The sequence below is a fragment of the Ambystoma mexicanum genome, chromosome 7q, assembly GCF_040938575.1.
Source record: "Ambystoma mexicanum isolate Mex_15411 chromosome 7q, UKY_AmexF1_1, whole genome shotgun sequence".
Lineage (NCBI taxonomy): Eukaryota > Metazoa > Chordata > Amphibia > Caudata > Ambystomatidae > Ambystoma > Ambystoma mexicanum.
The window spans coordinates 754,659,282-754,685,074 of NC_090941.1; the positions used below are offsets into that span (position 1 = coordinate 754,659,282).

General features: G+C 48.7%; 1 protein-coding gene across 1 annotated transcript in view; it reads left to right on the plus strand.

The window, feature by feature from the left end:
* The first annotated feature begins 10,489 nt into the window (after positions 1 to 10,489).
* The window catches only part of SLC35F2 (solute carrier family 35 member F2), a 1,151,438-nt gene continuing 1,136,134 nt past the window's right edge, over positions 10,490 to 25,793 (plus strand). The window contains exon 1 of the mRNA XM_069640625.1: positions 10,490 to 10,627. Within this exon, the coding sequence (XP_069496726.1) occupies positions 10,527 to 10,627 (101 nt within the window). The 5' untranslated portion in view covers positions 10,490 to 10,526. The remainder of the gene's footprint in view (positions 10,628 to 25,793) is intronic.

Here is a 25,793-nt window from a genome sequence, read left to right on the forward strand (position 1 = left end):
GTATCCCCACTGGGCGTGGTGCCTAAGAAAGCCTCTGGGGAATTCAGATTGATACACCATTTGTCATGGCCCGAAGGAATGTCTGTCAATGATTTAATTGCCCCTGAAGAATGTGAGGTTGTTTATGCAAGTGTGGATCAAGCTGTGGACTTGGTGAGGAAAGCTGGGTGTGGGGCCTTTTTATGGCCAAGTGCGACATTAAGGCGGCTTTCAGATTGTTGCCAGTGCACCCAGAGGATTTTTGGCTGTTGGGTTTGCAATTTGAAGACAGGATATACATCGACAAAACTTTACCAATGGGTGTGCAATTTCTTGCGCCTTGTTTGAGCGTTTCAGTTCCTTCCTGCAATGGGTCTTTTCATACACCTCTGGCTGTAAAAGTGTTCTGCATTACCTAGATGACTTCCTGTTTATTAGCGGGGCGGAAGGAGAAGGAGAGTGTGAAGAGATGCTGAAGTTGTTCCAAGTTTTGAAGGGAGAGCTGGGCGTGCCTTTAGCGGAAGACAAAAAAGAAGGGCCGGCAGTGGTTTTGACTTTTCTAGGGATTGAGCTGGATTCATTGGCTAAGACCTCACGCTTGCCGCACGACAAGGTGAGCAAACTGGTAGGATTGCTGGAGAAAGCGGTAGGGGCCAAGAAGTTGATGCTAGTGGAAATGCAGAGTTTGGTGGGGCATTTGAATTTTGCATGCAAAGTGGTGGCCCCAGGGCGGATTTTTTGTAGAAACATGGCAAGGTCGATGGCAGGAGCAAAGTGCTCAAATCATCGGATAAGAGTGACAGGTGCAGTGAGGGAAGATTGTAGAATTTGGCTTTGTTTTTTGAAGAATTGTAATGGAGTTTCCATGTGGTTGGAAGGAGAGCCGGTTTCTTGGGAAGTGCACATTTTTTCAGACACAGCAGGCGCAGGAGGTTTTGGAGTGTTTTGGGGAGGAAAGTGGTGCACGGAGAAGTGGCCATCGCTTTGGTTGGAGGAGGGAAGGAGCATTGCATTCCTGGAATTTTTTCCCTTGTTGGTGGCGTTGGAGTTGTGGGGGAAGGAGTTGCAAAACTAGAAGGTGAATTTCAACATAGACAATGAATGCGTGGTCCATGTAGTGAATCGACAGTCAGCAAGGGATCAGAGGGTGTTGAAGCTGATGAGAGAGTTTGTTTTGCGTTGCATGGAATTGAATGTGATTTTCAAGGCAACACATGTGCCAGGCAAGGATAATGGCATCGCTGATGGGTTATCTTGTTTTCAATGGCAGAGATTCCGTGGATTGGCGCCAGATGCGGAACAGGAGGGGCAGAGGATTCCGGAGAAGCTGTGGAAAATAGGATGGCGAGAGTGCTTTCATTGGTGGGGGATTTTCTGGCTCCGGCATCTAGAGAGGCTTACAGGAGAGCTTGGGAGGATTTTATAAGAGGAGGGGCTCGTAGTTGGAAAGGTTGGGGGGATGCGGAAGAGCAGAGAAGGGACGATGTCACTAATTTCCTACTGAGGTGCACGGATAGGGGTTGGTCCAAAGTAACCATATTGGGAAAAATGGCAGGGATTGCTTTCTACGGGAAGTGGTTTTGGGGTTTTCAACCAAGCGGGGGAGAAATGTCAGGCAGGATGATTGAAGGTTGGGCAAGGGAAAGCAAGAGGGAAAAAGTTAAGAGGAGACCAATATCGGCTGAATTGCTAGTTAGGCTGTGTCAGGCCCTAGGGGGAATTTGCTGGTCGGACTGGGAAGGTGAATTGTTTACAACCTGTTTTACTTGGCTATTCTTTGGGTCTTTTAGGGTTTCTGAGTTGGTGGGGGGAATAGGGGAGTTGGTGGTCTGCAATGGGAAGATGTTCAGTTCACTAACGTGGGTTTGGACATCAAGATCAAGAGGTCTAAAACAGATCAAAAAGGAAAGGGCTCTTGGGTTTTGCTGGGGTGGGGGAGTAAGGAGTTATGGCCGGTTTGGACAGGTTTGGCTTGGAAGGAGCGTTGTGGGGGTAGGTTAGGTTTGGTTTTTCAGCACGAGAAGGGAGAGCCACTGTTAGCGCAACAAGTTTTGGGGGTGTTAAGGAAAGCTTTGTTAGCGGTGGGTGAGAAGGCAGAGGATTTTGGAACTCATTCATTTAGGATTGGGGCAGCATCTGAAGGTAGCAGGTTGGGCTATTCTGATGACAAGGTGAAAAGTTTGGGGCGTTGGAAGTCTGAAAGTTACAAAGGGTATGTCAGGGATTTGGATAAACGGGATGTTTGAAAGAATAGTTTTAAGAATTTTCAGGAGTGTTGTATTAAATATAATGTTGGTTTTTGTCAGTAATTTATCATTTCTTTTTCAGATGCTTCTCGGAGGCCGGGGCAGATGGCACAGTTATGGATTGTGGGTCATTCCATTGTTAAGTGGGCTGGGAAAGAGGCTGAGAAAAGAGTTTTTGGCAGGCAATTGGGTTGCAGCGATGGAGATGTTTTGGTAAGATGGCCAAGTTTAGGGGGGCTTCGCTGGGATCAGTTACTCCCAATGTTGGCTGGGTTGAGGTAGCGCCACGGGACTCCAGATGGGCTGATTATTCATGCTGGGGAAAATGACCTGGTTAGGGATACTGGTGTGGCTCTCCTTAGAAAAATGAAAAGGGATTTGTTATAGGTTCGGGAAATGTGGCCACAAGCATCTGTAGATTGGACCAAGTTGCTGCCTAGGAGAGTTTGGAGGGAGCGAGAAGTGAAGGAGCAATTGAGCGAGCATGGAAGGGCATGAACATGGAGATGGAAAAATGTTGTGCCTCTGTGGCCGTGCAGGTTTTAGACCACAAGTATATCGTTCAGGAAGGATTTATGTTATTTAGGGAGGATGGTGTCCACTTATCTATGATTGGTAATACTTACTATCTGTCGGAAGTGATCTGGTTGGTGATAGATATGTTAAAGAGTTGGAAGTAGGAAGGATTGAGGGGTGGGGCAGAAAGAACACCTCGGGGGAGGGTTTTTCTGGTGGCGGGGGCATGGCCCCTTTAGATGTGGGGGGAGGGAAGCACAATGGGGGAATGGTGCGGGAAAGGATGGAGTGGTGCTGTTTGCACAAGCGGGATACCCCAGGGGAGCAGGTATTGAACCTGGGGCATGGCCCCAGTGGAAAAACGGGACGCCCTGAGAAGTGGTAAGGAGACTGTTGGGACCAAGGGATGTTTAGGGAGCAAGTTGATTTCTTTAATTATTTATTTGTTGGGAAAATTAAAATTGTAGTTGTTGTTTGGTTGTGTAAATAGTTTGTTAGTTTGTAAGGCCAGGGAGCCAGGTAAGCGTTTATTTGTAAGCTTTGACCTGTCACATTAAAGCGACCTTTTCCACTCAAACGATTCTGGGTTTTTGTGAAATAAGTGAAAAAGGGGAACCCGGGGGGAAGGCGAAGCGTTTCCCCCCGGGGTTATTTGGACGCTGCACAGGCCAGCGAGGTGGCTGTGTGCAGAGCATCTTCAGGGGTATTTAAGGGACAGGGAAGGTTCGGGAAGCAGGCGACGGTTGGGGACTTTGGTTTGACCCGCCGGCCCGCCCCCTTTGTTTTTGGGTTCTGGTATCAGGTTTTAGTTTAATGGGGGGGGGGGGTTCCATCTCTTAATTTTGTTATCTCTGGATCAAATTTCTGTAAAAAGTTTCTGGGGGGCTTTAGGGTACCGTTCTCAGTTTGTACTTTTGGTAGTTTTATGTGACAGGTTGGGGCATTAGATTTGTGTGATGTATATTATCCGTTGCTGATGTGGCAGGTCAGACTGGCTGCGGGTCATAGGAAAGAGGAATTTGGTGTAGAGGGGAGTTCGGATGGGTCTGGGAAATTGTGGTGGCAGGGCCTGGCCCCTTTTGATGTGGGGGGAGGGAAGCACAATGGGGGAATGGCGCGGGAAAGGATGGGGTGGTGCTGTTTGCACAAGCGGGCTACCCCGGGGGAGCAGGTATTGAACCTGAAGGGGCAAGGCCCCAGGGGAAAAACGGGACGCCTTGAGAAGTGGTAAGGAGACTGTTGGGACCAAGGGATGTTTAGGGAGCAAGTTGATTTGTTTAATTATTTATTTGTTGGGAAAATGAAAATGGTAGTTGTTCTTTGGTTGTGTAAATAGTTTGTTAGTTTGTAAGGCCAGGGAGCCAGGTAAGCGTTTATTTGTAAGCTTTGACCTGTCACATTAAAGCAACCTTTTCCACTCTAACGAGTCTGGGTTTTTGTGCAATAAGTCAAAAAGAACACTGGCCAGAACAGGGAACAGCAGGTATGGTGGGGTGGTAACAAGGGTACTTGGCAGCTGCAGACAGGCACATGTAGAAGGGTCAGAGACTGGGGTCCTCCCAACTCCCTCACCCCACCTCTGCAGCAGGACTGCCTATAAAAACATCATGGAAGGCCTCCTGCCCCAGGTTTAGAGGGGCACCCTCCCGCTCTTGACAAGTTCAGATGCCTGAGCCTGTCACACATAGCTTGGTGAGAGAATGTTTTACTTTTTTCAACTGTTACCAAATGGAAACAACACTTTTTTTCAATGAGTGCAGACAATTACAAAAGCAGTAATGACTTGTAATAGAAGGGCTGAGAGGATGGAGGCGACATCGGGTTATGTTCTGCTTAACACTGTTGCAAATGTGCTCCTGCACCTCTGCCTCTCACCAGAGGAATATCCTGTTACTGACTCAATCAAAACATATCTAAATTAAATATATATTCCCACACCTAGAAGCTGTCGGATTTTCTCTAACTCATAGTGCACCTGGAATGTACCAATACAGCTTACTGTATAACCATCTCCAAGTCACAGGTTGATCTGTAGGACGTTGCTCTCGATTCTAATCCTGGCTTGCCCACTTGACGACATTGTGATCTTCAGCGTAGCTCGTTATCTCCATCAGTTGCTTTCTCTACAAAACCAGCAGTAACATAAAAATAAACATTGCGAACGCATAGAGGGGGGCCAGCTTGCAATATTATTACGTGCCGTGTAAAATTCAGTTTGTAAACCCGCGGCTCAGGGGAGTATCCAGCATTGCAAGAGTGTGTGTGTGTGTCGGGGGGTGGCACACGTGAAAAAAGTCCTGCTACTTTTCCCCCCAAATACAGTGCACGCAATTCCATGCGGTCTCCTTCGCACCCCCAAATCGCCCACCCTTGCCCCAATCTACCGTTTTGGTAACATTAGTAGCAGATTGCATTTTAACACATAAGAAAACAAATAAAACTTCGGAATCATTACAGTTGCAGGAAACTCATCTATTAGAGCTCTGTCCAGGCGCTCTGGGGCAAAAAACATGCAAACCCCCTAATTTGCAGATGGATTGCAGCAACAGAAATGACTTCACAGAAAAGGACATTCCAAGGAGCATCATCAGTCTTTCATACTTGGAGGCACCATGGATGTGACTTTAGAATAAGTTGCCATAAGTGAGTTAAGTGAAAAATAACTTTGCGGTGCAAAATACCAAAATGTCACTATTATTACATATGGAGCCACTCTATGGACATTAGGCTTTTTTAAAGTAACAGCAGATACCTATGGCAGTTAATAAACGTGTGTAGAAAGTGTCTCCTAGCATACAAATCAGATATGCTTATAGGGTCGTTAGCCCGCTATGTTCTGCAGTCTAGAGATGAGTTTGCTAAAAACTGGTGAGAGGAAGTAATTAATGCTCTGGCTTATGCGGATGTGTCTATCGAAGTGCAGGGGTGTTGCTAGGGGAGGGCTAAGGGGGCTATAGCCCCTGATCTTTTGGTTGTAGCCCCGGATAGAATCTCAGGAGCTACAGCCAAAAGACTAGCTAGCTCCCAACCCCAACAGTTCCGACATCAGCTTAGCCCCAGATCTATTCCAGACCTAGCAACTCCCCTGTCGAAGTGCTTATACAAAATCCAACATGTGTTAAAACGAAGCTATTCCAATGGGTCTAGTCAAGAAATAGATCCACATGCCTTTTATATCAAGATTTTGATGGTAATGTGTTCACGCACAAGAAATATAGTTTACCAGAATCTTATATGATCAAATATACATCTCCAAGCCACATCAGAAGAATAAGATTACATTTATGGCCAACACAAGAAGTTCTTCTTAAATGTAAGATCATTTTACCACAAGAAAAATGTTGTCCATTATGCAAAAGCGAAACACAAGTGGAAACTTTGAGACATTTACTGGTAGAGTGCCAAGCTTTGTGTGATGCTAGACTATTATATCTAAAGTCTCCACTGAAGGAACATAGTGGCATAACTACTGAAACCCTGTGGTTTATGATTATGTGTGGTCTATCTTTGCCTTTGAGAAATGGTACTGTTTTTTTTTTCAAATATACCAGAGTTAAATATCCATATGGAAAAATTGAATGAATTGTAATTTCATATAATTTTGCTTTTAGGAACATTTGATAATAAGTTTAACATGATGTGCAATTTTTAATTCTATGAATTTTATCTTTTTTTTCTTTTCCCTCTTTTAATTACCTTTCTTACTATAATTGTATGATAAATGATTATTTTTTTTAAATATGTTTATTTTAAACGAAGGCAGGAAACAAATATAGTTATACATCAATTCAACAGATCAATCAAATTCTTCTTTCCCTCTCCACGCCCACCCGAACGCTGGCTCGGATCGGAGTCTCAGGCATTTGGGATTTCCCCTCCTGCTTTATCCTTTGTCTCCCTCCTCCGGAATATTTCCACGGTTTAGGATCCTCCTAGCCTGTTGGGGTTTGTAGGTGAGGGCCGGAAATGTTAGGTCATAGTCAAGGAATGGGCCCCAAATGTTCTGGAAGCAGTGAAGGACCCCTGCCTTAGCCGCTGTTATCTTCTCTTCGATAAGAATGTCCCATAATTTGACCCACCAGAGGGGCAGGAGTGGACCTTCCTTGGATTTCCAGCAGCGGGCGATCGCTATCCTTCCTGCTAGGAGGCATTGGGACAATAACTTTGTTTTGTCTCCTGACCTTGGATAGATTCCGGGAACTGGGGCGCCTAGCAGGATAGGTTCAGGCTCTAATGGCAGCGCTGTTTGAGTAATTCCCTCAATAGCAGCTAAGCATTGCTTCCAAAATTGTTGGGCTTTGGGACATGTCCACCACATATGAAGGAAGGATCCCGGGTGTCCGCATTGTCTCCAGCATGCCGGGCCGAGAGTCTGGTTCATATGGTGGAGCCTCAGGGGGGGATAGTACCAGCGCAGCAGGATTTTATAAGCGCATTCCCTGTTAGTGACGCAGGCCGATGATGAGTGGGGCCCGAGTCCATATGTCCACTCAGGTCTGGTCCTCTATGGGGTGGCCTAGGTCTGCCTCCCATTGTGCCATGCATCACGTTTTGGAGGCGAGAGAATCCCCTTGAAAGCGTCTGTATAAGGTGGAGAACTTACCTCGGGTCGGGAGATCCATAAGGGTCAGTTCTAGTGCTGTGGGGGTTGGGGCGGGTTGCTGCCTGGCGAGTTTGCGGGTGGGAGCACCAATGGCGAAGCTGGATGTAGGTGAATCTGTCTTTCTCCTGGAGCTGAAAGGCTTCCTTGCATTGGTCGAAGGTGCGAGGTTCTCCCCCCTCAAACAGTTGTCCCAGAGATTCCAAGCCCCCTGAGATCCAGTTTTTGAAGTTCTGGGTGTTTGTTCCAGGTGAGAAGGTTGGCTTATGAAATACCGGCGATGAGGGGCTCAGTCCTCTGGGAATCCCCTTTCTCTTTAGGGTTCTGTCCCAGATGTCTATGTTATGCCTAGTAGCTAGCAATAATCCCTCCCCTGTCTGTCGCATTAGGGGTGGAATGTGTGGAAGAAAGCGTAGAGGGAGGGATAGGTGGGATTGTTCAAGCTCCACCCATCTAGGGCGACCAGAGGATACCCGCCACGCTTGGGTGCATGCCAATTGTGCTGCCATCTGGTATCCCTGCAGGTTGGGTACCCCCATCCCGCCGGGTCTTGCATTACCTAGCATTGTTTTTGAGGGGATCCTGGGATTCTTCCCTCTCCGCATAAATCGTAGCGTGTTCTTTTGGAGGTTCCAGAGGGCCGGCGGTGGAATAGGAACTGGGAGTGACGAGCAGGCATATAGAAATCTGGGGAGGAGGTTCATTTTGCAGGCAGTGATGCGGCCCATTAGTGAGATTTCCTGGGATTTCCAGCGCTTCAGGTCGTCTTCCAGTTCTTTAAAGAGAGGAGGAAAGTTTACCCGGTAAACTTCTTTTGGATTTGCTGGGATTTGGCCCCCAGGTAGGGGATTGCCTTCGCCTTCCACTGAATGGGGCACAGCGGGGTCAATGCTTCCGTCTCGGTCGGAGTTAGACCTATCCCCAAGGCCGTAGATTTATTAAAGTTGATAGAAAAGCCAGTGACTCTTCCGTAGCAAGGGCGTGTTTCAGTGAGGTGCAGGGCTCAGAGATGGTAAGCAAGACGTTGTCTGCGTATAGGGCAAGTTTTTGTTGAGAGGGGCCAACTTGGAGCCCCTTGATGAGCTTCTTTAGTCTGATTCTTTGGGCGAGGGGCTCTATAATCAGGGTAAACAGGAGCGGGGATAGAGGACATCCCTGCCTGGTCCCGCTGGTTAGGAAGATTGGGGCGGAGAGGGTGCCGTTGATCCTCCGGAGAGTTTTTGGTGATTTGTAATTTGCTAGTACCATAGCTTGGAACTCTGGTCCAAACCTAAAGGCTTCCAGGGTGAGTTCCATAAAGGTCCAGTCCATCCTGCCAAATGCTTTGGTGGCGTCGAGGGCCAGGAGTGCTAGGCCTTGAGAGTCTTGTGTGGCTAGGTCTACCAGGTCCAGTGTTCTGCGGATGTTGTCGCCTGTGGCTCTGTTCCTGATGAACCCGGTCTGGTCTGGGTGGATTATGTCAGGTAGGATGTTGGAGAGGCGCGTCGCAAGGATCTTGGAGTAGATGTTAGCATAAATGTTCAGCAGGTCTGTTGGTCTGTAAGAGGCTGGGTTCCTCGAATCCCCCCCCCCCCCGGCTTGGGTAGAAGGACGGTGATGGATTCTTATGATAAATGATTCTTTAAAAAAATGGTTACGTTGATTAACTTCAGCTAAAACAATAACAAACAAAAAAAGTAACAGCATTATATATTAGCATAAGCTATGAAGTGAAGAACTCTACAGAGCTGCAGATAAGACACAGTGCGATTAAATGATTTGCTCAGGATCCCACACTTTTGTTAAATGGTGAAACCGGGATGTGGACAATGTAAGCCACTGAGCACATCTTCCCAGGTTAGTTGATATAGATATTCATAAGGTTTTGCTTTGCATTTCATGTGCTGAAATAATACTTCATTTATAGCAATGCCTTGGAAGCAAACTACATTACATAATAAACTAGCCTTTCATAATAAACTATACACTATATACCTTGTTATAGAAATATGTTGAGCAATAAGAGTATGGCTTTACTTTTATCCTCCCCATCCTGCATGCAAAGTCACAATAGCATCATGCAGATTAATGTGAGCCCAACAAACCCCCATTGGGGTTTAAAGCCGTAGTCAATATTTAATAAAGCAGGCAGCATTATGCACCCTTCTCACTTCTGATCACTTCCTCCTATTCCCATTTCTAAAGGGACAAAGGTCCCTGATAAATAGTCCCCCACAGCCCCCCCCTCCCATCAGTGCCTAATGGCTCCCAATGAAATGCTCTGTTGACAAAGAGCGAAGTGAAAGCCCCTCTGCTGCCTGGAGCTCCTTGGGACATTGTCCTGGCAGAGGGACACCTCTCCTATTCTGAAAGGGTAAGGTGTCCTGCTGCCAGGACAATGCGCTTGCTGAGCAGGAATTGGCATCAAGTCAAGGGTACTCCCTGGAAGGAGTCCACTCACTTTATTCAGAGGGTGGACTCAGGCCCCCCTAGCTAAAAGAGAAAAATTGGATGTCCTCTTTGAATTTATTAAAGCCCACCTCTGGATCAAACCGAAGTCGTCGGGTTTGTAGCCCAGACACTTCACCACTACATATAACCTGATGAAAAGGAAAAATAACTAACTACTAAAGGAGAAATATCCAATTTCGGTAGTGCAAGTCCCAGGGAAAACATTTGTATTGGTTCTTGGAGTTTAAAACATGCACACCTTTTAACGTTTTCAAAAACACTATTAGAAGAAAATGTCCTGTCTTTGTTGGTGACGCCCCTTTAATTTTTAGGGCAGGCCACGTTTCCTTTTGGACACCCTCATTGAGGTATGGAATAGGAGAGGTGTCCCACTGACAAATGTCCCTGGTGAGGCTCTCAGCCACTGCTCGATACGCCACTGCTACTGCTTAAAGTGCGGATACGTCATAACGCAGAAGGCGACCTCAGGACAGGCTTATTGCTTTCTATTTATTGTCTGGATGGCTCATTCCGCTGACACCTGAGGTGACCCTCGAATGCCAATAGCACGTATCTCGGATGCCTTATCTGCCTTGAAGCGTGTATTGGGACCTGTTAATGATTCAGCTGGTTTCTTCGTTTCGAGAGGCCTGTCCCCGGGTGCCCGTACTTTGGACACTACAGTTTATGCCACCCGCATGAATTTCGCCACCAGTGCAGGAGCTGCCTTTGAATGGCCTTGCCACTCTTGAAACATGGAAGCTGCTGGCCCAAGCGAGCCGCCCTTGCAGCCTTCTCGCCATTACTCGAAGCTGGCTGTTGCGGTGCTGAACATTAAGGCTCGGCTCTGCACCCGGTAGGGCTCTTTCGATTTTACGAATTTTGTGGGGATCAAACATCTCGAGTTCTGCTGCAACTGTTTGTTTATTGCGCGCACGTTACTAAGTGCTTTGTGAGAGGACTCTTCTCGGGTACCGGCCTCTTTACACGTTGAGCTGTTAGGAAACGGTGTGCTTTGATGTCCTCACTGGGATGTCCTGTTACCAGTTACATGTTTTCTACTGGATCTAGTAGCTGCCATATGGGTTTTTGGATGTCCCTCTCAAAATATGCAGAAAATGATAGTAAATGCCAGGTTGCATCATTTAGACGTGGTCGCTGGTGTCTGATATTTCTATTTAACCAGTAGGTCCCCCAACCCCCTCGCAATTAGTTAAAATAAAAAAATCCCGGTTTGCTGCGCCTTGAAACACTTGTGTTTAGGCGCGTTATAAATGCCTTATCATATCATATCACCTGGATCCAGTAAAACTTGGGTTTCCATTACTCTTTTTTATTAGGGAAGAGTATCAAGTAAAAAAGAGTTTGCGTGTTCCCTTACATACCATAAACAAAAACTGCAGAAAATGTGTTTTGGACACCCCAAAATAAGTTGAATCGTCCTAAGAAGAGAAGGAAGATAGAAAAGAAAGATGAAGGCAGGAAGGGGTGTAGCGGTGTGCTCACAGTCAGTAATCTTCGTATTCAAGACATTTTACCTGGAGGGCCCGGACATAGGGCGCTGGTGACGGTGGGGCAACGTTTGGGACATATTAGTGGCTGAGAGAGTATTGGCTGCAAAGGAGGGGAAGCTGCTGCAATTTCAGGAAGTTTAGGCTCCCTTACTCGATTTTGATCAAACATTCTGGGCCCAGACTTTTAAGCCACGCCTGGTGAGACTTTATCTAGACAGGGGGGCGGGGGAGGGGCTAGGGGGGGACAATGTAACGAGATAGGAAAGCAGGTGGAATGGACAGGTGGACACCTGAGGGTTTGGGAAATGGGGCCTGATTAAGCGTGAAAGTTGTTTACCGCCAAGGCGATTGCTCTGTATTTACATGTGAAGTTGTTGCTCCAACGATGAAAACAATAAAACAAGTTTAAAAAAAAAGACATTTTACATGGAAGCTTTAACATGATTTCACCAGAGATGTATTTATTCTCGTACAGGGAAAACACGCTCACACTCACTCGTAGTCTTCTCCCAGTATTTGTACATGTGCACTCTGTTGTAATTGGCCTTTGGTGTGAGTGCGGAATGGCATGATGTCACGTGGAGTGTTGGTGGGTGACTGTGTTCTATGTGGTCTGAAAGTGACATTCAGTTAGATGGCTAGATGGATGCTCCAGTATATGTCCTATATACATTCCTAGATAATACTTGTGTGCTCCCAGTCGTGGCATAAACTTACCATCAACTTACCTCCTGACTCCAGCGTGGTGTCTGAGCAGAAGAGCCCCATTACTTCACTGGCGATGAGGTGGTCTTGGCTGATGAAGGAAGTAGCTCATTCGAAAGTCTCTGTGAAAGGTACATTGTTTGAAGTTATAACGCAAACAAACAGCAAAAGTAAATTAAGCGAGAGTAAATGTGAACTTTGAGTCAAAGTGGCCCTAAGGTGGTCTGTAAAGAGAACCATGCCCATTCAAAAGTGTTCGACATCCGGCAAATAGGTCCGAGCCCAATTGAGGTAGACCCAAAGTACAATAAACTTGGGAAAGAAGGCAATCTGGCAAGTTTGTGTTGAACTGTGACGTGAGAGGTTTGAGTCCGGCAGAGGGGGACCTTTGTGAAATTTACATTGGAATACAATTTTGAGAGTCAAGAAAGACTTTAACATAGAAGGCAAGGCGGGCCTCAAACCACAGTTTTGGAACTGCTTAGCGTGTCAGAAACCGAGCCAGAGTGTGTCATCCTGTCTACAAGGACAGCCTTACTCTGTGATTTTAAACATGAGGAGAGCTGGTTCAACTTCCTTTATTTTTTTGAACACTGAATCTTCCGTTACTTATATTTCTCCTTTTTTCTTTATTGAAATTTTAGCAGTTTCAATCTGTCAACAATAACACCAACTGATTTAACATATGAGAGTTACATTTCTCCCCCCACCCCTTGCACACCCGCCCCCTGGATGCAATTCAACTAAACACCTCTACCACTTTTACACCATTTGGAGTCTCCTACGTGTTCACAGATTTTTTAACTTCCATGGGTGAGCTATCAACCATATTTATTGAAGAAGGCCAGCCAGATCCCTTCTATGTCTTCCCTTGTCTCATCTAAGAGGTGTGTCAGGTATTCCATGTCATAGATGGACCTTGACCTTTGGACCCATGCTTTCTCTGTGGGCACAGTTCCCCTCTTCCATTGTTGCGCTATACAGCATCTCACCGCCACCAGCAGAGTGCGGATCATATGGCCCTCTTGCGCCCTCTCTTCCCCCTTCCCAGCCACCTCGAACAGCAGCAAGCTGGGTTCCCTGGGTCTATCTATTCCGTCCAGTCCCTTTAACCACCACATCACTTCTTTCCAAAATGTCTGGATTGGTGCGCATTTCCATCACATGTGACAGTACCGTGATCAGCGCCATCGGGCTCCGAAATCGCTGCTAAGCCGACCAACAGTGGCTACGCAGCCAATCCTATAAGGAACTGGTATCACAACAACCCCCAGGTCGACAACATCCATAAGAAGGATGATCTATCATTCATCCTCTGCCTTGACAAAGACTTCGGTTGAAACACGTGTTGGCTTTTCTCACATGCAACTAGCACACTCTATGCCAGGACAATGGTTACTACAATCAGCAAATAAAAATGTCAATGTGTTGAACACAAATAAGGTCTTTTTGACGTCCTTCAACTAGCAATCGCAACCATGGTCATAACCATATTCCAGTGCCATCACTAACAAGGTTTGCCTATCTCTCCGGCACTTGACTCAGGGCTTGCTCACCACTTCCAGGTTCCCGCTGTGTTGGGGGATTGCTGGAGTCCTCTCCGTTTCGTGCTGTCTCCTCCTCTCCTTCACGGCTCCTCCCGGCGGGTAGGCTCTCTTCTGCGGCCACGAGTCGCTGCGCCGCTGTTGGGCATTCACGCGGCCTTTCTCCCTCTCTGTTCAGCAGGCTCCCTCTTCGGAGGTGTCTCTGTCTGTACCCTTAGGTGTGGGGCTTTCCCCTTGGGTAGGGGTTTGCCACTGCCTCCACTCTGCCTGGGGTCTCCTCCAACTCTGGTCCCAGGACTCACTGTCTGCCACCAGCTCTCAATTGTATAGGACAGGGACCGGAGCTGTCGACTTGAGCATCCATCTTGCATGCACCTCCTGGTGGCCTTCCATTTCTCCTTTTTACACTTTTTGTACAAGAGATAGGGCAGGCATTAGGTTTTTGTTAGCATAGGCCGTTTTGATTTGACAGACTCCACTAGTACTGTTTTGTTTATCGTTTGATGGTTGAGACTACCTCCATTTTAGTTATAGGGCAAACTAGGAGTTTCTCAGACCTCAACATTTTCAATAAAGGTTTTACAAATTGTATCCATTGTGTCAGTGACATACTTGTGATACCATGCCTTCCCTACATATGGTGTCAGCAATGGGATGCAACTCAATTGAGACAAATTTGGGGACCCTAAAATATCAGAAACGTAGTCACAGAGTCTCCGACCCCTCTACCGCCACAAAATAATCCATAGACATTGATACCTGTAGCAACAGAGAAGCCACAATCCCCCCTGGCAAAAGAGGGATGATTCCCACTGACTTAGCCCTAATACCCCCTGCAAGTTGTTATATAAGATTTGCCCCAAAATCCAGCCTAGTCTGGAAGTTGGTTAAAATGTCCTAGCAGGTGTCATAGATCCAGACTTTTGTGGCGGCATAAAAATTCTCTTACAGTACCATGGCATAACTCCATTTGAAATACACAGTGAGGACATAATTGCACAGGGAGTTCTTGAGATGGCGCTATTTCCCTGTTTTAAGGAAGAAAGTGAACCAGAGGAAACTGAGGGAGGTAGCTTAGGCTTTGGAGAGGTTGATGAAACACCTATCGCTGAGGCAAAAAGGGAAGAAGAACCTACCATCCTTCCCGATCTATCCATCGGCCAGCGAAATGACCCAGCACTGGCAGAGGCATTCTTACAAGTGATTCCGGAAGGAGAAGGACCAGAAAAAGGGAGCCCCTTTTTCTTCCTGAAATAGGGATCACTATATAGAAAGGAAATCTCCGGAGAAGGCCAGAGTAAAACCCAGTTAGTAATACCCAACACACATTGCAAGATCGTGCTAGAGATTGCACATTCTCATTTGACGGGGACATTTAGGGCAGTCTAAAACCCAAGCTCACATCAGTGGGATATTCTAATGGCCAGGTAGCCATGCTGACATAAAGAACTTCATTCAGAAATGTGAAATATGCCAGAAATATGCCAGAAAACGAGTGCACATATTCCCTTACCTGCCCCTCTAAACCCCTTAACATTAATAGAAGTTCCTCTCTCCAAGTCTGCTGTACCCCGGACCAATTTGCTTGGAATGAGCCCAGATCATTGTTCATCATTGCTGTTAATTTGTCCATAAGGAACATATTTTTAACCTTTTTTAGCCAGTCTTCCTTCGAAGGGGTCTCCGGGCTCTTCCATTTCTGGGCCAGGGCCACCCTCCCCGCCCTCAACATTGTTTCCCACATTCTTGGGTATCTGGGTATATCCGTGTCCTCTGGGGGGAGGCCCAGCAGCATTGTCAGAGGGTTCTGGGGCAGTATTTCCTCAGAAACTTCAGCGATCCAGCCCCTTACCTTCTCCCAATATGCCTGTACTTTCGGGCAGTGCCACCACATGTGCCCTCTCGTGCCGACCTGATCACATCCCCTTGGGCATGCGGGGGACACTCCCGTGAACATTGTCGACAACTTCGCAGGATCTCTATGCCACCCCTGAAAGATCTGGAAGTTGTGTTCCATGTCCGCAGTGAATAAGTTCCCATGGAAAGCTATTTTAAATATCCTAGACCAGGTGTACTCTGAGATCTCATCCCCCGCCAAATCATTCCAAAAATTGCGGAACCTCCTCCTCTCCCCCAGGTTAACAGTGTTCAGTAATCTATACATCCCTCATACCGCCCCCTTCCCGGAGGTTGCGGTGTCCAGAAGTTTCTCAAAGGGGGTCAACTGTCTTTTCAAGTTCTGGCCCCAGGATTGGTCGCATAGGATTCCCTTCAAGCAGAGATATTCAAATATGGAGAGGGGCCCCCGCCCGAGGGCGTCTCTCAAATCCTCATATGGCAGGAATTCCCCTTCCCTGAACATTTGCCCCGCCCACTCCATCCCTGAGTCGGACCAGGAGTGTGCGTTGCGGAACCCCCTGCTTCCCAGTTTGAGGGGGTGACCCCAGAGCGATGACATCGGCGACGGCCACGACGTTAGGTGTGCCATCTGGAGGCTTTCCCTCCAGATTGACCAGAGGACTCCCAAAGTTGGGTGAGATTTAAGTCTGTTCGGGATGAACTTGCTAGAGGCCCAAAGGAGGTCCCGAACCTTAAGTGGGTGAGCGTCCATGTCCTCCAAATATGACCAGTATGTGCCCATCCCCTCTTCCGTGTGTTCCAGGAGGACGCGCAACTGGGCAGCGCGGAAGTAGAGTTGAAAGTCTGGCAACCCAAACCCTCCCTCCTCCCTCGGTAAGGTCAAGACAGCCTTTGCGGTCCTTGGGGTCTTGCCCTGCCATATGAACTCACGCACCGCGTTCTGAAGGACTCTGAAGGTTTGGTCGGGGACACTAGTTGGGAGGGCGGTGAAGAGATATAGTAAACGCGGAAGTATGTTCATCTTCACTGCCGTCATGCGGCCATACCAGGACAGAATCATTGACCCCCATCTCCTTAAATCTGCGGTGACCCTAGACATAACGGGATCGTAATTGGCAGGGGCGAGGTTGGATAGGTCCCGGGTGAGAAGGACTCCCAGGTATCAGATGGAGGCCTTCCCTACTGTTATCCCTTCCAGGCTGTCCAGGGGGTCCAGGCCCGGGTCCCGTGCTCTCATGGGGAGCAGGACAGATTTGCATGCATTAATCTTGAGGCCCGAGAGGCGCCCAAATGTGGCCATAAGGGACAGGAGGTGGGGGAGCGAGGATCCCGGGTCCACCAGGTAAGCCAAAATATCATCTGCGAACAGGGAGAGCTTGAATTCTAATTCGCCTCTCCTAATCCCCTTGATGTCTGGGTGTACTCTAACTGCTATGGCCAGGGGTTCCATGGTGAGGATATAGATTAAGGGGGAGATTGGGCATCCCTGCCTTGTCCCCCGCGAAAGGGGGAATGGGTCTGACAACCTGCCATTCACTTGAACCCTGGCCTTTGGGGCCCTGTATAGCGCCGCCACCCAATCCCTGATGTGTGTCCCGAAGCCCATTTTCTGGAGGGTGAGTTCCATGAATTTCCACTCCACCCTGTCAAACGCCTTTTCCGAATCCAGGGACAGGACACTCACATCTAGGTCCGACACCTGGGCATAGTGAAACAAATCTATGGTTTTGCGGATGTTGTCTGAGCCCTGTCTTCCCCTAATGAACCCCACCTGGTCTCCGTGGACCAGTTTCGGCAGGATCCCCTCCAATCGCCCCCCAATCACCTTAGCCAGGATCTTTACATCGATATTCAACAAAGAAATTGGCGGTAGATGGAGCACTCCGAGGGGTCCCTGCCTTCCTTGGGGAGCACCACTATAATTGCCTCCATCATGGAGTCCGGAAGGGACCCCCCTCCAGCACCACGTTAAACACCTTAACCAAATGGGGGGAAAGGGTCCAGCGAAACCTTTTATAGAAGTAGACCGAGTACCCGTCCTCGCCCGGGGAAGTGCCCACTTTCATACCACTGATCACGCGCTCCACCTCATCCTCGGTCACTGGACCCTCCAACCCCTCCGCCATCTCCCTGGTCAGGGCCGGAATCTGTATAGAGTTCAGGAATCCCTCAATCTCTGCCTCACCCCCATTGTATTCAGACGAGTATAGCTTCTCATAGTAACGGCGGAAGGCCTCACCGATGTGGGGTGTGTCGTAGCCCACCTCTCCCACCTCGTTCTTTACTGCTTTCACTAGTCTGCTTCTCTGAACCTCCCTCAGTTTCCAAGCCAGAATCCTGTCCGCCCTGTCCCCTTTTTCATAATGCTTTTGTTTGACCAGTTGAAGACTCCTCTCCGTCCTGTGAAGGAGGAGGTCCTTCAACTGGAGCCTATAGTCGTCCAGGGAGGTCACCTGATCACGGTCTAGGGGATCCATGGGGGGTCCCCCCCGGTTGGAGTTGGGCGATTTTCTCCCTCAGATACCTCTCCTGGGCTTCCCTTTCCCTTTTTTTCTGGGCTCCGATTTTGATCAGGACTCCCCTTAGGGTTGCCTTGAAAGCGTCCCATAGGGTATGCTAACCTACCTCCCCGTTGTCATTGAGTTCGAAAAATTCTGTGATGGCCTCGAGAACCTCCTGAGCTAGGACCTCATCCTTTAACAGGGAGTCGTTACACTTCCATCTCCCCCTGCGATCGCTTAGCCCTCCCCTTGCTATAGTGACTCGGACCAGGTCGTGATCAGACCAGGGGACGGGGTCAACCCTATGACCAGAGATGAATGGGTGCAGTGTCTCATCCACCAAGATGTAGTCTATCCTGGAAAACGATGTATGGATGGCTGAATAATATGTGAAAGAGGGGGTGTCCGTTCTGGGGATCGGGATTGTGTCCATCAGACCCAGTTCTGAATTGACCCTTTGGAAGTTACGTGCCATGGTCTCATCTGCTGCCCTGGAGGACTGCGGTCCAACACGTTTCCTGTCTCGGGTTGGGTCCAGGACCATGTTGAAGCCCCCCCCCACCACCACCGTGCCATGGACAAAATACTTGAGTTTATCCCTCACCTCCTCCCAGAATTGAGATTGGCCTTCGTTTGGGCCATAGATGACGGCCAGGGTAAGTGGGGCCCCCTAGCAGGTAACGGCCCCCTTTCAGCATGGCCTCATCCTCAAAGCCCACATTCCTCGCTACTATGATAGCAACCCCTCTCTTTTTACACTTGTGGGAGGCACTGAAGACCTCCCCAATTCCTCCTCCCCGCAGTTTAGGCTCCTTCCCCCGTGGCCAGTGAGTCTCTTGCACAAAGAGAAAGTCGAGGTTGGCCCTTCTAAATTCCCTACAGACCAGGGATCTTTTTGTGGGGGTGTTTAAGCCCCGTACGTTAAGGGAGCCCACACCCAGGGCAGGCAGACTGTCAGCCATGATCTAGAATTTCCTCTCTCTCGGTCAACGACTCCACAATGCTCTTCCTAGCGTGCTCCCATAGTCCAGCTTTGTGTTCCCCTTCTCCCCCCTCCTCTTCCCCCCGGTTGGGCCTAGAACAAATCCCCAACTGCCCCCCTTCCCCAAACCGTAACTGAACTACCCCAACTTCCGTGTACACGCCCACCCCCCCCCGGCGTCCAGCCAATTAGTTCTGCTATCGCTGGCTTCTGGCCGAACCACCAGCCTGCCCACCTCGGCCAGGCAAACCGCGTAAGAAGCTCATCACCTTGAGCCCCCAATGTCCCCCCGCGGCTGTGTCCCATCTATGAACCTCCCATACTTGCTGTTCGTAGGGACGGTGTTAGTAGAAAATTCTCTGAGTCTGCGCCCATCTGTCCAGGACACAACGGGTCGTCCCTATTCTCAGTCCTCGGAGTCGTTCCATTCTCCTTCCTTCGATGGGGAGGGGGTGTCCATTTTCCTGAATTTCCTTGCACCCATACGCCTCCTCCTGACTCCGGACGGGCGAGGGCCATTGGGTCTGCTATTCTCTGGTCCTGATGGACCCCTCCGGGGGTTCATGTCCACTGTGTACTCTTGAATAGCTCCCCTTATGTCTTCCTCCGTTATCAGGGTTGATCGTTGGCCCATGTATTCAAAAGTCAGGGAGAAAGGGTAGCCCCATCTGTAGCGCACACCCTTCTCCTTAAGCAGCTGTGTAAGGGGGCGGCACATTCTACGCTTGGCCAGTGTGTAGGCAGAGAGGTCCTGGTATATGGAGACCTGGGCGTTATTGTATGTGATTTCTCTGGCCTTTCTGGCCTCCTCCAGCACTTTCATCTTCTCCGAGTAGTAGTGGAACCGGACCAAAATCGACCGGGGGGCCCCCGCCCTGCCCCCCGTCCTGTGCACTCTGTCGAATGTGAGCTCAGTTGTCATCTCTTCTGCGAACAGGAGGGTGATGATATCACGCACTGCTCGGGTGACGTCCCTCTCTGTTTCCCCTTCCATTTCAGGCACCCCGAAGATTCTGAGGTTGTTCCTCCTCTCCCTGTTTTCAAAGTCGTCCATTTGCCGGGCCCTTTCCTCATCCCTCTTCTCCAGGGCCTCCAGCCTCATACATATTTGTACATCTTGGGCTGCTGTTGACGATTGGTTGGTCTCGACCTGTAACAGTCTGTCCTCAACCTTGTCCACCCTTTGGTCCATTTTCTCAAATTTCTGGGCAATGTCGGAGCGCATGTCCCTGATTTTCTGCAAGATCGAGGCGAAGCCCCTTTCCATTACCGCCGAGGAAGGAGCTGCGTCTTCCGAATGAGCCATAGTTCTTTTGAGGCTCGTGCCTTTGTTACCCCTTGCAATCTCCTGGAAGCGGTATCCCTGCAAGGCTTCCCGCCAGCCCATCTGGTGCTACCCTATGCCCCGCCGGCCAGACCCCCGTGCCCCCGGCAGGGGGTGCGGGGCCCCTCCGGGCCAGTCCTCGGCTTCCTTCCCGGGGTGAACCGAGGGGGTGCGTGCAAGGGGGGGAAAGCGAGGCAAGGACACCCCTCGTTAGAATTGAGTACTTCTCAGATGCCCCTTAGGGGTCGTTGTATTCCGGGGGTGGGGCGGGCACATGCCCCATCTGTCCCCAGGCGAGGTCCTCACACCCTGTCCAAGCTCGTGTCAGGGGCCTCCTCTGGCCTGCACGTGAAGGGGTATTGTTAATTGTGGGGCCCTTATGGCCGGCCCAGAAGGGCCTTTTCCGTTGAGCAGGGGGGTGAGGGCGCCGTGGATCGCACACCCAGCCTTTTGGCTCTCGTCTCGAGGGGGGCCACCTCCAGGCGGGCACTCGCCCCGCCAACAGCAGGCGGGGGCCTCGCACCCGGGCAGCCCCCACGTCTGGTTGCGCTGTCTCTGTGACACAGGGGGGGGCTGGAGCCTCCAACTATACTCTCCGGCATTTGCTCGTGTGCTGCAGGGGTCCCCCACCACCCGCGTAGGGCTCAAGGAGGTCCTCTCCCCTCCGCTTGCTTACCTGCGGGAGCGACTCCTGGCCCCTCTGTGTCTCTGCCACTTCGTTCACCAGAGGGCTGCGGGGGGCCGCGTCAGAGGTTCCTGGGGGGGGGGGGCCGTTCCCGGGCCCATTCTGCTTCTTCCGCTCTGCCGGGGGGGGCGCAGGGACTCCGGTGACGCCGTCCTGGTCCCCTGGGTGTAGGGCGTGCTCCCGCTTCCCCCTGCACGGGGGTCCCGGTGTGTTGCTCTCTGGCTCGTGATGTGTGGGGAAGGGCGGGGGAAGCCGTCTCCCGCTCTGCGGCCGCCTCTTCGTTTCGCTGGGGGCCTGACCGGGCTGCACATCGCAGCCAGGGGGGGGCAGTCACGAGGAGGGGGGGAAAGGCCGGGCATAAAGTCTGTGGGAGCTCGGGGGGTATTGCCTCTCCCCCGGCTACGTAGTTGCCCAGGCCCTGCTTCGTATCCCGCCTGGGGTCTCGTTCTCCGACTCCTCGGGTACCTCAAACGCCGCTCCTTCGCTCACTGGGAGCCCGGGGGGGGGGCACCAAGTCAATCCATCAAGTTGGGCCTGCTAGGGGGGGCTTGGGGGGCTCAATCCCCTCGGATCACCAGGCTTTGGCGGGAGCTGTGCACTCAGGCAGCCATTGCCTGTGTGCCCCCTGGTGACTGGCCCCCATGGCAATTCTAACGGATCAGGGATCCAATTTCATGACCAAACTTATGGGTGAAGTCAAGGAATTACTACACATTTCCACCTTATTATCTTTTTTATTATAATTTTTTTATTTAAATGATTTAGTTTATTACACACTTTTTCAGTATTTCATCACATTTCAATTCTTTATAGCAAAGCAAAAAAAGTCAAAACATTCAAGAAAAAAGAGAAATAAAAAGGAACAAGAAAATACCTTATAAAACAAGTATAGTATTCTCTTTCCTAGCTCTAAAAGTCTGTGATGCTCATAATTTCCATCCAAAATGCAAGGCTCTGAACACTAAGTTCTTTTGTTCCCAGATGATCAGAGAACACCATCTTTCTTCCATCATTAGGGGCGTCACATCTGATGACAGCATGTCCTGATATTTTCTTCTAATAGGGGTTAGCGCATCACACACCATAAACAGATTGTACAGAGATTCTTGTTGCGACATATATTTACAAAAGAGGCAAGCACTGGTCTGGCCAATTAGTTGTCTTGATTGTGCTAGCAACTCCCTTGTTGGTAGGTTTAGCCTCAGTCGAAGGAACAAGTCTCGGAATTTTGGCCATGGAAAGAGCTGTAGATAGAGAGGCAGTTGGTTTAGTGCCCGGCTCTATTCAACACAATTAATAGCCAATGTGTAATGTGTTTTCTGCTCTTGGGTCTCTATCCAGTCATTCAATTGTATTTTCTTCTTGACTGATAAGGGATGACCCTTCAGTGTTCCGCTAGAGCAATCTAACGCTACGACCCATTGTGTACAAATTGCTTTCCATTTATTCAATGGGCCCTACTACAGGTTTGTCACTACAAGTTTGCCGGTCGGGGAACTATGGTACCGATAAGTTTGCCAGTACCGTAGTTCCCGGACCCGCAAACTACGAGTTGTGCTCGTGGGTGTCTTTCTGCCCGCCAGGTCGGACCTGGCGGGCAGAAAGGCGAGCACAACATTTCGGATGCACCGGTACCGTTATAAATAATGCCGGTGCATCCAACCTCCTCATTCCCATTGAGCCCTGTTGGGCTCAATGGGAATGGGGAGTAAGGGATTCCGGCCCCTGCAATGGGGACATACAGGGTCTGCCAAGGTCGGAATGGCTCTGTACATCCCCATTGCCAGGGGCTTGAAAAAATGCAACTCCGGCGGCAGCCGTGCCTGTGTGACAGGCACGGCTACCGCCAGGTTTGTAATGAGGCCCAATATCATATTGTGGTTGGAAGTCAGTCTTGCTCTCAGAATGTCGATTGGAGGTAATATATCATCGACTACAGTTTTCCAATACAAGTCCAACGATTTCCATAACACCAAGGACTGCATGGGTTGTAGGCCTAATTCAAATCTTATCCTTTGGACTGGAAGGCTTGAGGGAGAGAGAGTGCTTTTCTCCAAAAGAGGTATTCTAGTAGATTCCAGATACGCCATGTCAAGTTTAGTGTTGTTTTTGCTCCATAAGTCAATGTTGGTATTACTTTTTGTCGTTAGAAAGCAATGATCGGTCGTAGGGAGAACTTTCCATATTTATTATGCAAATAAAGTACTTGCTGGGCTAATGATTCAGCTTTTGCTCTCAGAGTTATCTCCCATTCATGCTCACTAATGCTTGAATTGAGCCACACTCCTAAGTATTTGGTTGTTTTAACTTGAACCAATTTTTTGGAACTCAATAATATCGAAAGATCTCTTTTCCTGTTTCCTTGTTGGCCAGCGAAGGTCATGGATTGAGCCTTAGCTATGTTTATTCTGAGATCGTTTCCATCTACATAGTTGACTAAGGCATTCAGCCTTCTTTGTAACCCAATTTGAGTCTTATCCAGAAGGACCAGATCGTCTGCATAGACCATACATGGTACAACCGTCCCATTCAAAATCGGGGTATATGCTCTTACATCCTCTTGGTTGGCAGCTATGTCTGAGATGTACAAGTTGAATACGGTTGCTTCCAAGGGACAGCCCTGTTTTAGGCCATTCCATGTGGCTATCTCTTTTGTGGTGTGCCCTCGTGTCGATAGTCTCACCCAAATCGAGGTGTTGGAATACAGCGCTTGGATTGCAGCAAGTAAGTCTGTGGGACAATTCCAAGCTCGCAGTTTTTCCCACAGCTTATCCCGGTTTACACGGTCAAAAGCCTGTTTTAGGTCTATAAAGGCAGCATATATTTTAATTTTCGATCTTATCGACTCCAGCTTCAACAGGTTTAATATCATCAGATTGATGTTGGTTTTGCTCCCTTGACAAGGCCAGTCTGCCGCGGATCTCTTCTATTCGATTGGATTGACCAGGAGGTTAATCGTCACAGGAGCATGGCAACAAACAGTTTCCCCAACGGGCCAAACAGCGCTGTTAGTCGATAGTTTGTGGTAATCGCTCTGTTTCCCTATTTAAAAATCAGGATCAGGACTGCGGTTTTCCATGTGTCGGGGATCTGCTCAGTTTGCATGATCACTATGAATAGGGATTGGCAGAAGTCGGACCAAGGACTTTCAAGATTGTATTCGTCAGGCCATCAGGACCTGTCGCTCGGGAGTTGTCCAAATGTCTAATTTGGGTGAGTATGTCATCACGCTCCCATTTTGTATTCCAAGGATGTACTTAAGTTGTCAGAATCCTCTTGCCATTCCGAGTTCTTTGCTAAAAGGGAGGTTAAATGGGACACCCAAGCTGTTTATGAAACATCAGAGATCAACAGGTTAGCATGTTGAGTCTGTCCATTCAAAAGCCCCCATTGAACTTGGGTATTTCGCTGAGCTAGCGAGTTAAGCATGCATTCAGCGTCCCGTTGGATGCGGAGGGCTTTAGAGCTGATAAGCCCTTTTTTATAGCTTTGTTTAATTTCTTTGACTCTCCTCATCCACTCCTCCAGCGGCAGAGATCTCGCTGCCCTTAGATCTGCTCAATGACATTTCCTTTTCTCTACTAGCTCTGCGTAATAGGCATGATCATGATTGGACAGTATTTTTGCTGTTTTAGAATCTATGATTCTATATGGGGTTAACAGCCACTCGTAGCCCAGTTTATCAGCGCTGACCCTTGAGCTTTTTTTTAAATTCTCTGTAAAAGCCTGGACTTCCTCAGGTTTAATGCCTATATTTCCCATTATTCAATTGCATAATCGGTAGCTCACAAACTGCGATTCTTGCTTGGCATTCTTTCCAGGTGAGACTCAGCTTACGATGATCGCTGTTAGAAATAGGTATAATCTTCATGGTGTCAAGTGCGGGAATCAATAGTTGCGAGGTGAAGATATAGTCAAGGTAGGCTAGGGAGTGACCCTTTTGCCAGGTCGGATTGGTGGTATGTCTTCCTTCAACTGACCGTTAATTAGTGAAATATCTCTTGCTTGTAGTTCTTTCAGCCATCATTGGGCCTTCGAGGGGAGCTTTCGTCTCGGGGTCAATACTGCCTGGATTTTAAAGAGGTGGATATTCAAGTCTCCACATAAGATGAAGTTCATGACTTTATATTGACACTGCAGGTCATCAAGGTTCGAAAATACGGTGTCAATAAAGAGACTATCATTGATACCCACGAGATTCCAATGTAAGTTAAAAATCCCTAAGATGTTCTGAGTTACATTCTCCTTACTTACTTCACTTATAACAGTGAACTGCATGAACGGGGTGGGATTCAGTGTCTCAACGATTGTCATATTAGCTGCAGACTTCACTAGAGTCAAGAGCCCGGATGAAGGGTGCCCAAACGCTTTCGCTATAGCCGGATTCAGGTAGATCATATAACCATCACATATTGGTTGGTTTCGTAGCCATGTTTCCTGTAGACAAATCATGTAATTTTGCAGCTCCCGATTTCCTTCTTTAAACAGGTGGGCAAATCCTTGTGTATTCCACGAGCGGGGCTTCCATGACGGTATTTTCAATATGCGTGATTGCTAATAGTTCTGCAAGGGTCGAATAGTGGCTTTGATATTAGTGTTTGTATCACGCTGCTGCATGAAGACAGCATGGCTCTCAGGGTTCTTTACATCTCTAGACGTATTTGAGTCTTTGCAATTGAATTTAACAATCAGATGTTGGATGCTCAATTCTTTGTTAACAATCGCTTTCGTTCACCGAGTTGGTGAGCGATTTCTCAAAACTATCTCTCGTGGATAGGTATGACACCATTTCTCTTAGTTCCAACAGATTTCACTTCTGCCCGTTTCATGCTAGCTCTGAGCAACGACTGGGCAAAATCAAATCCAAGAGGCAGGAAAGCCTCGCTTTGGTCCAAAATTGGCATGTA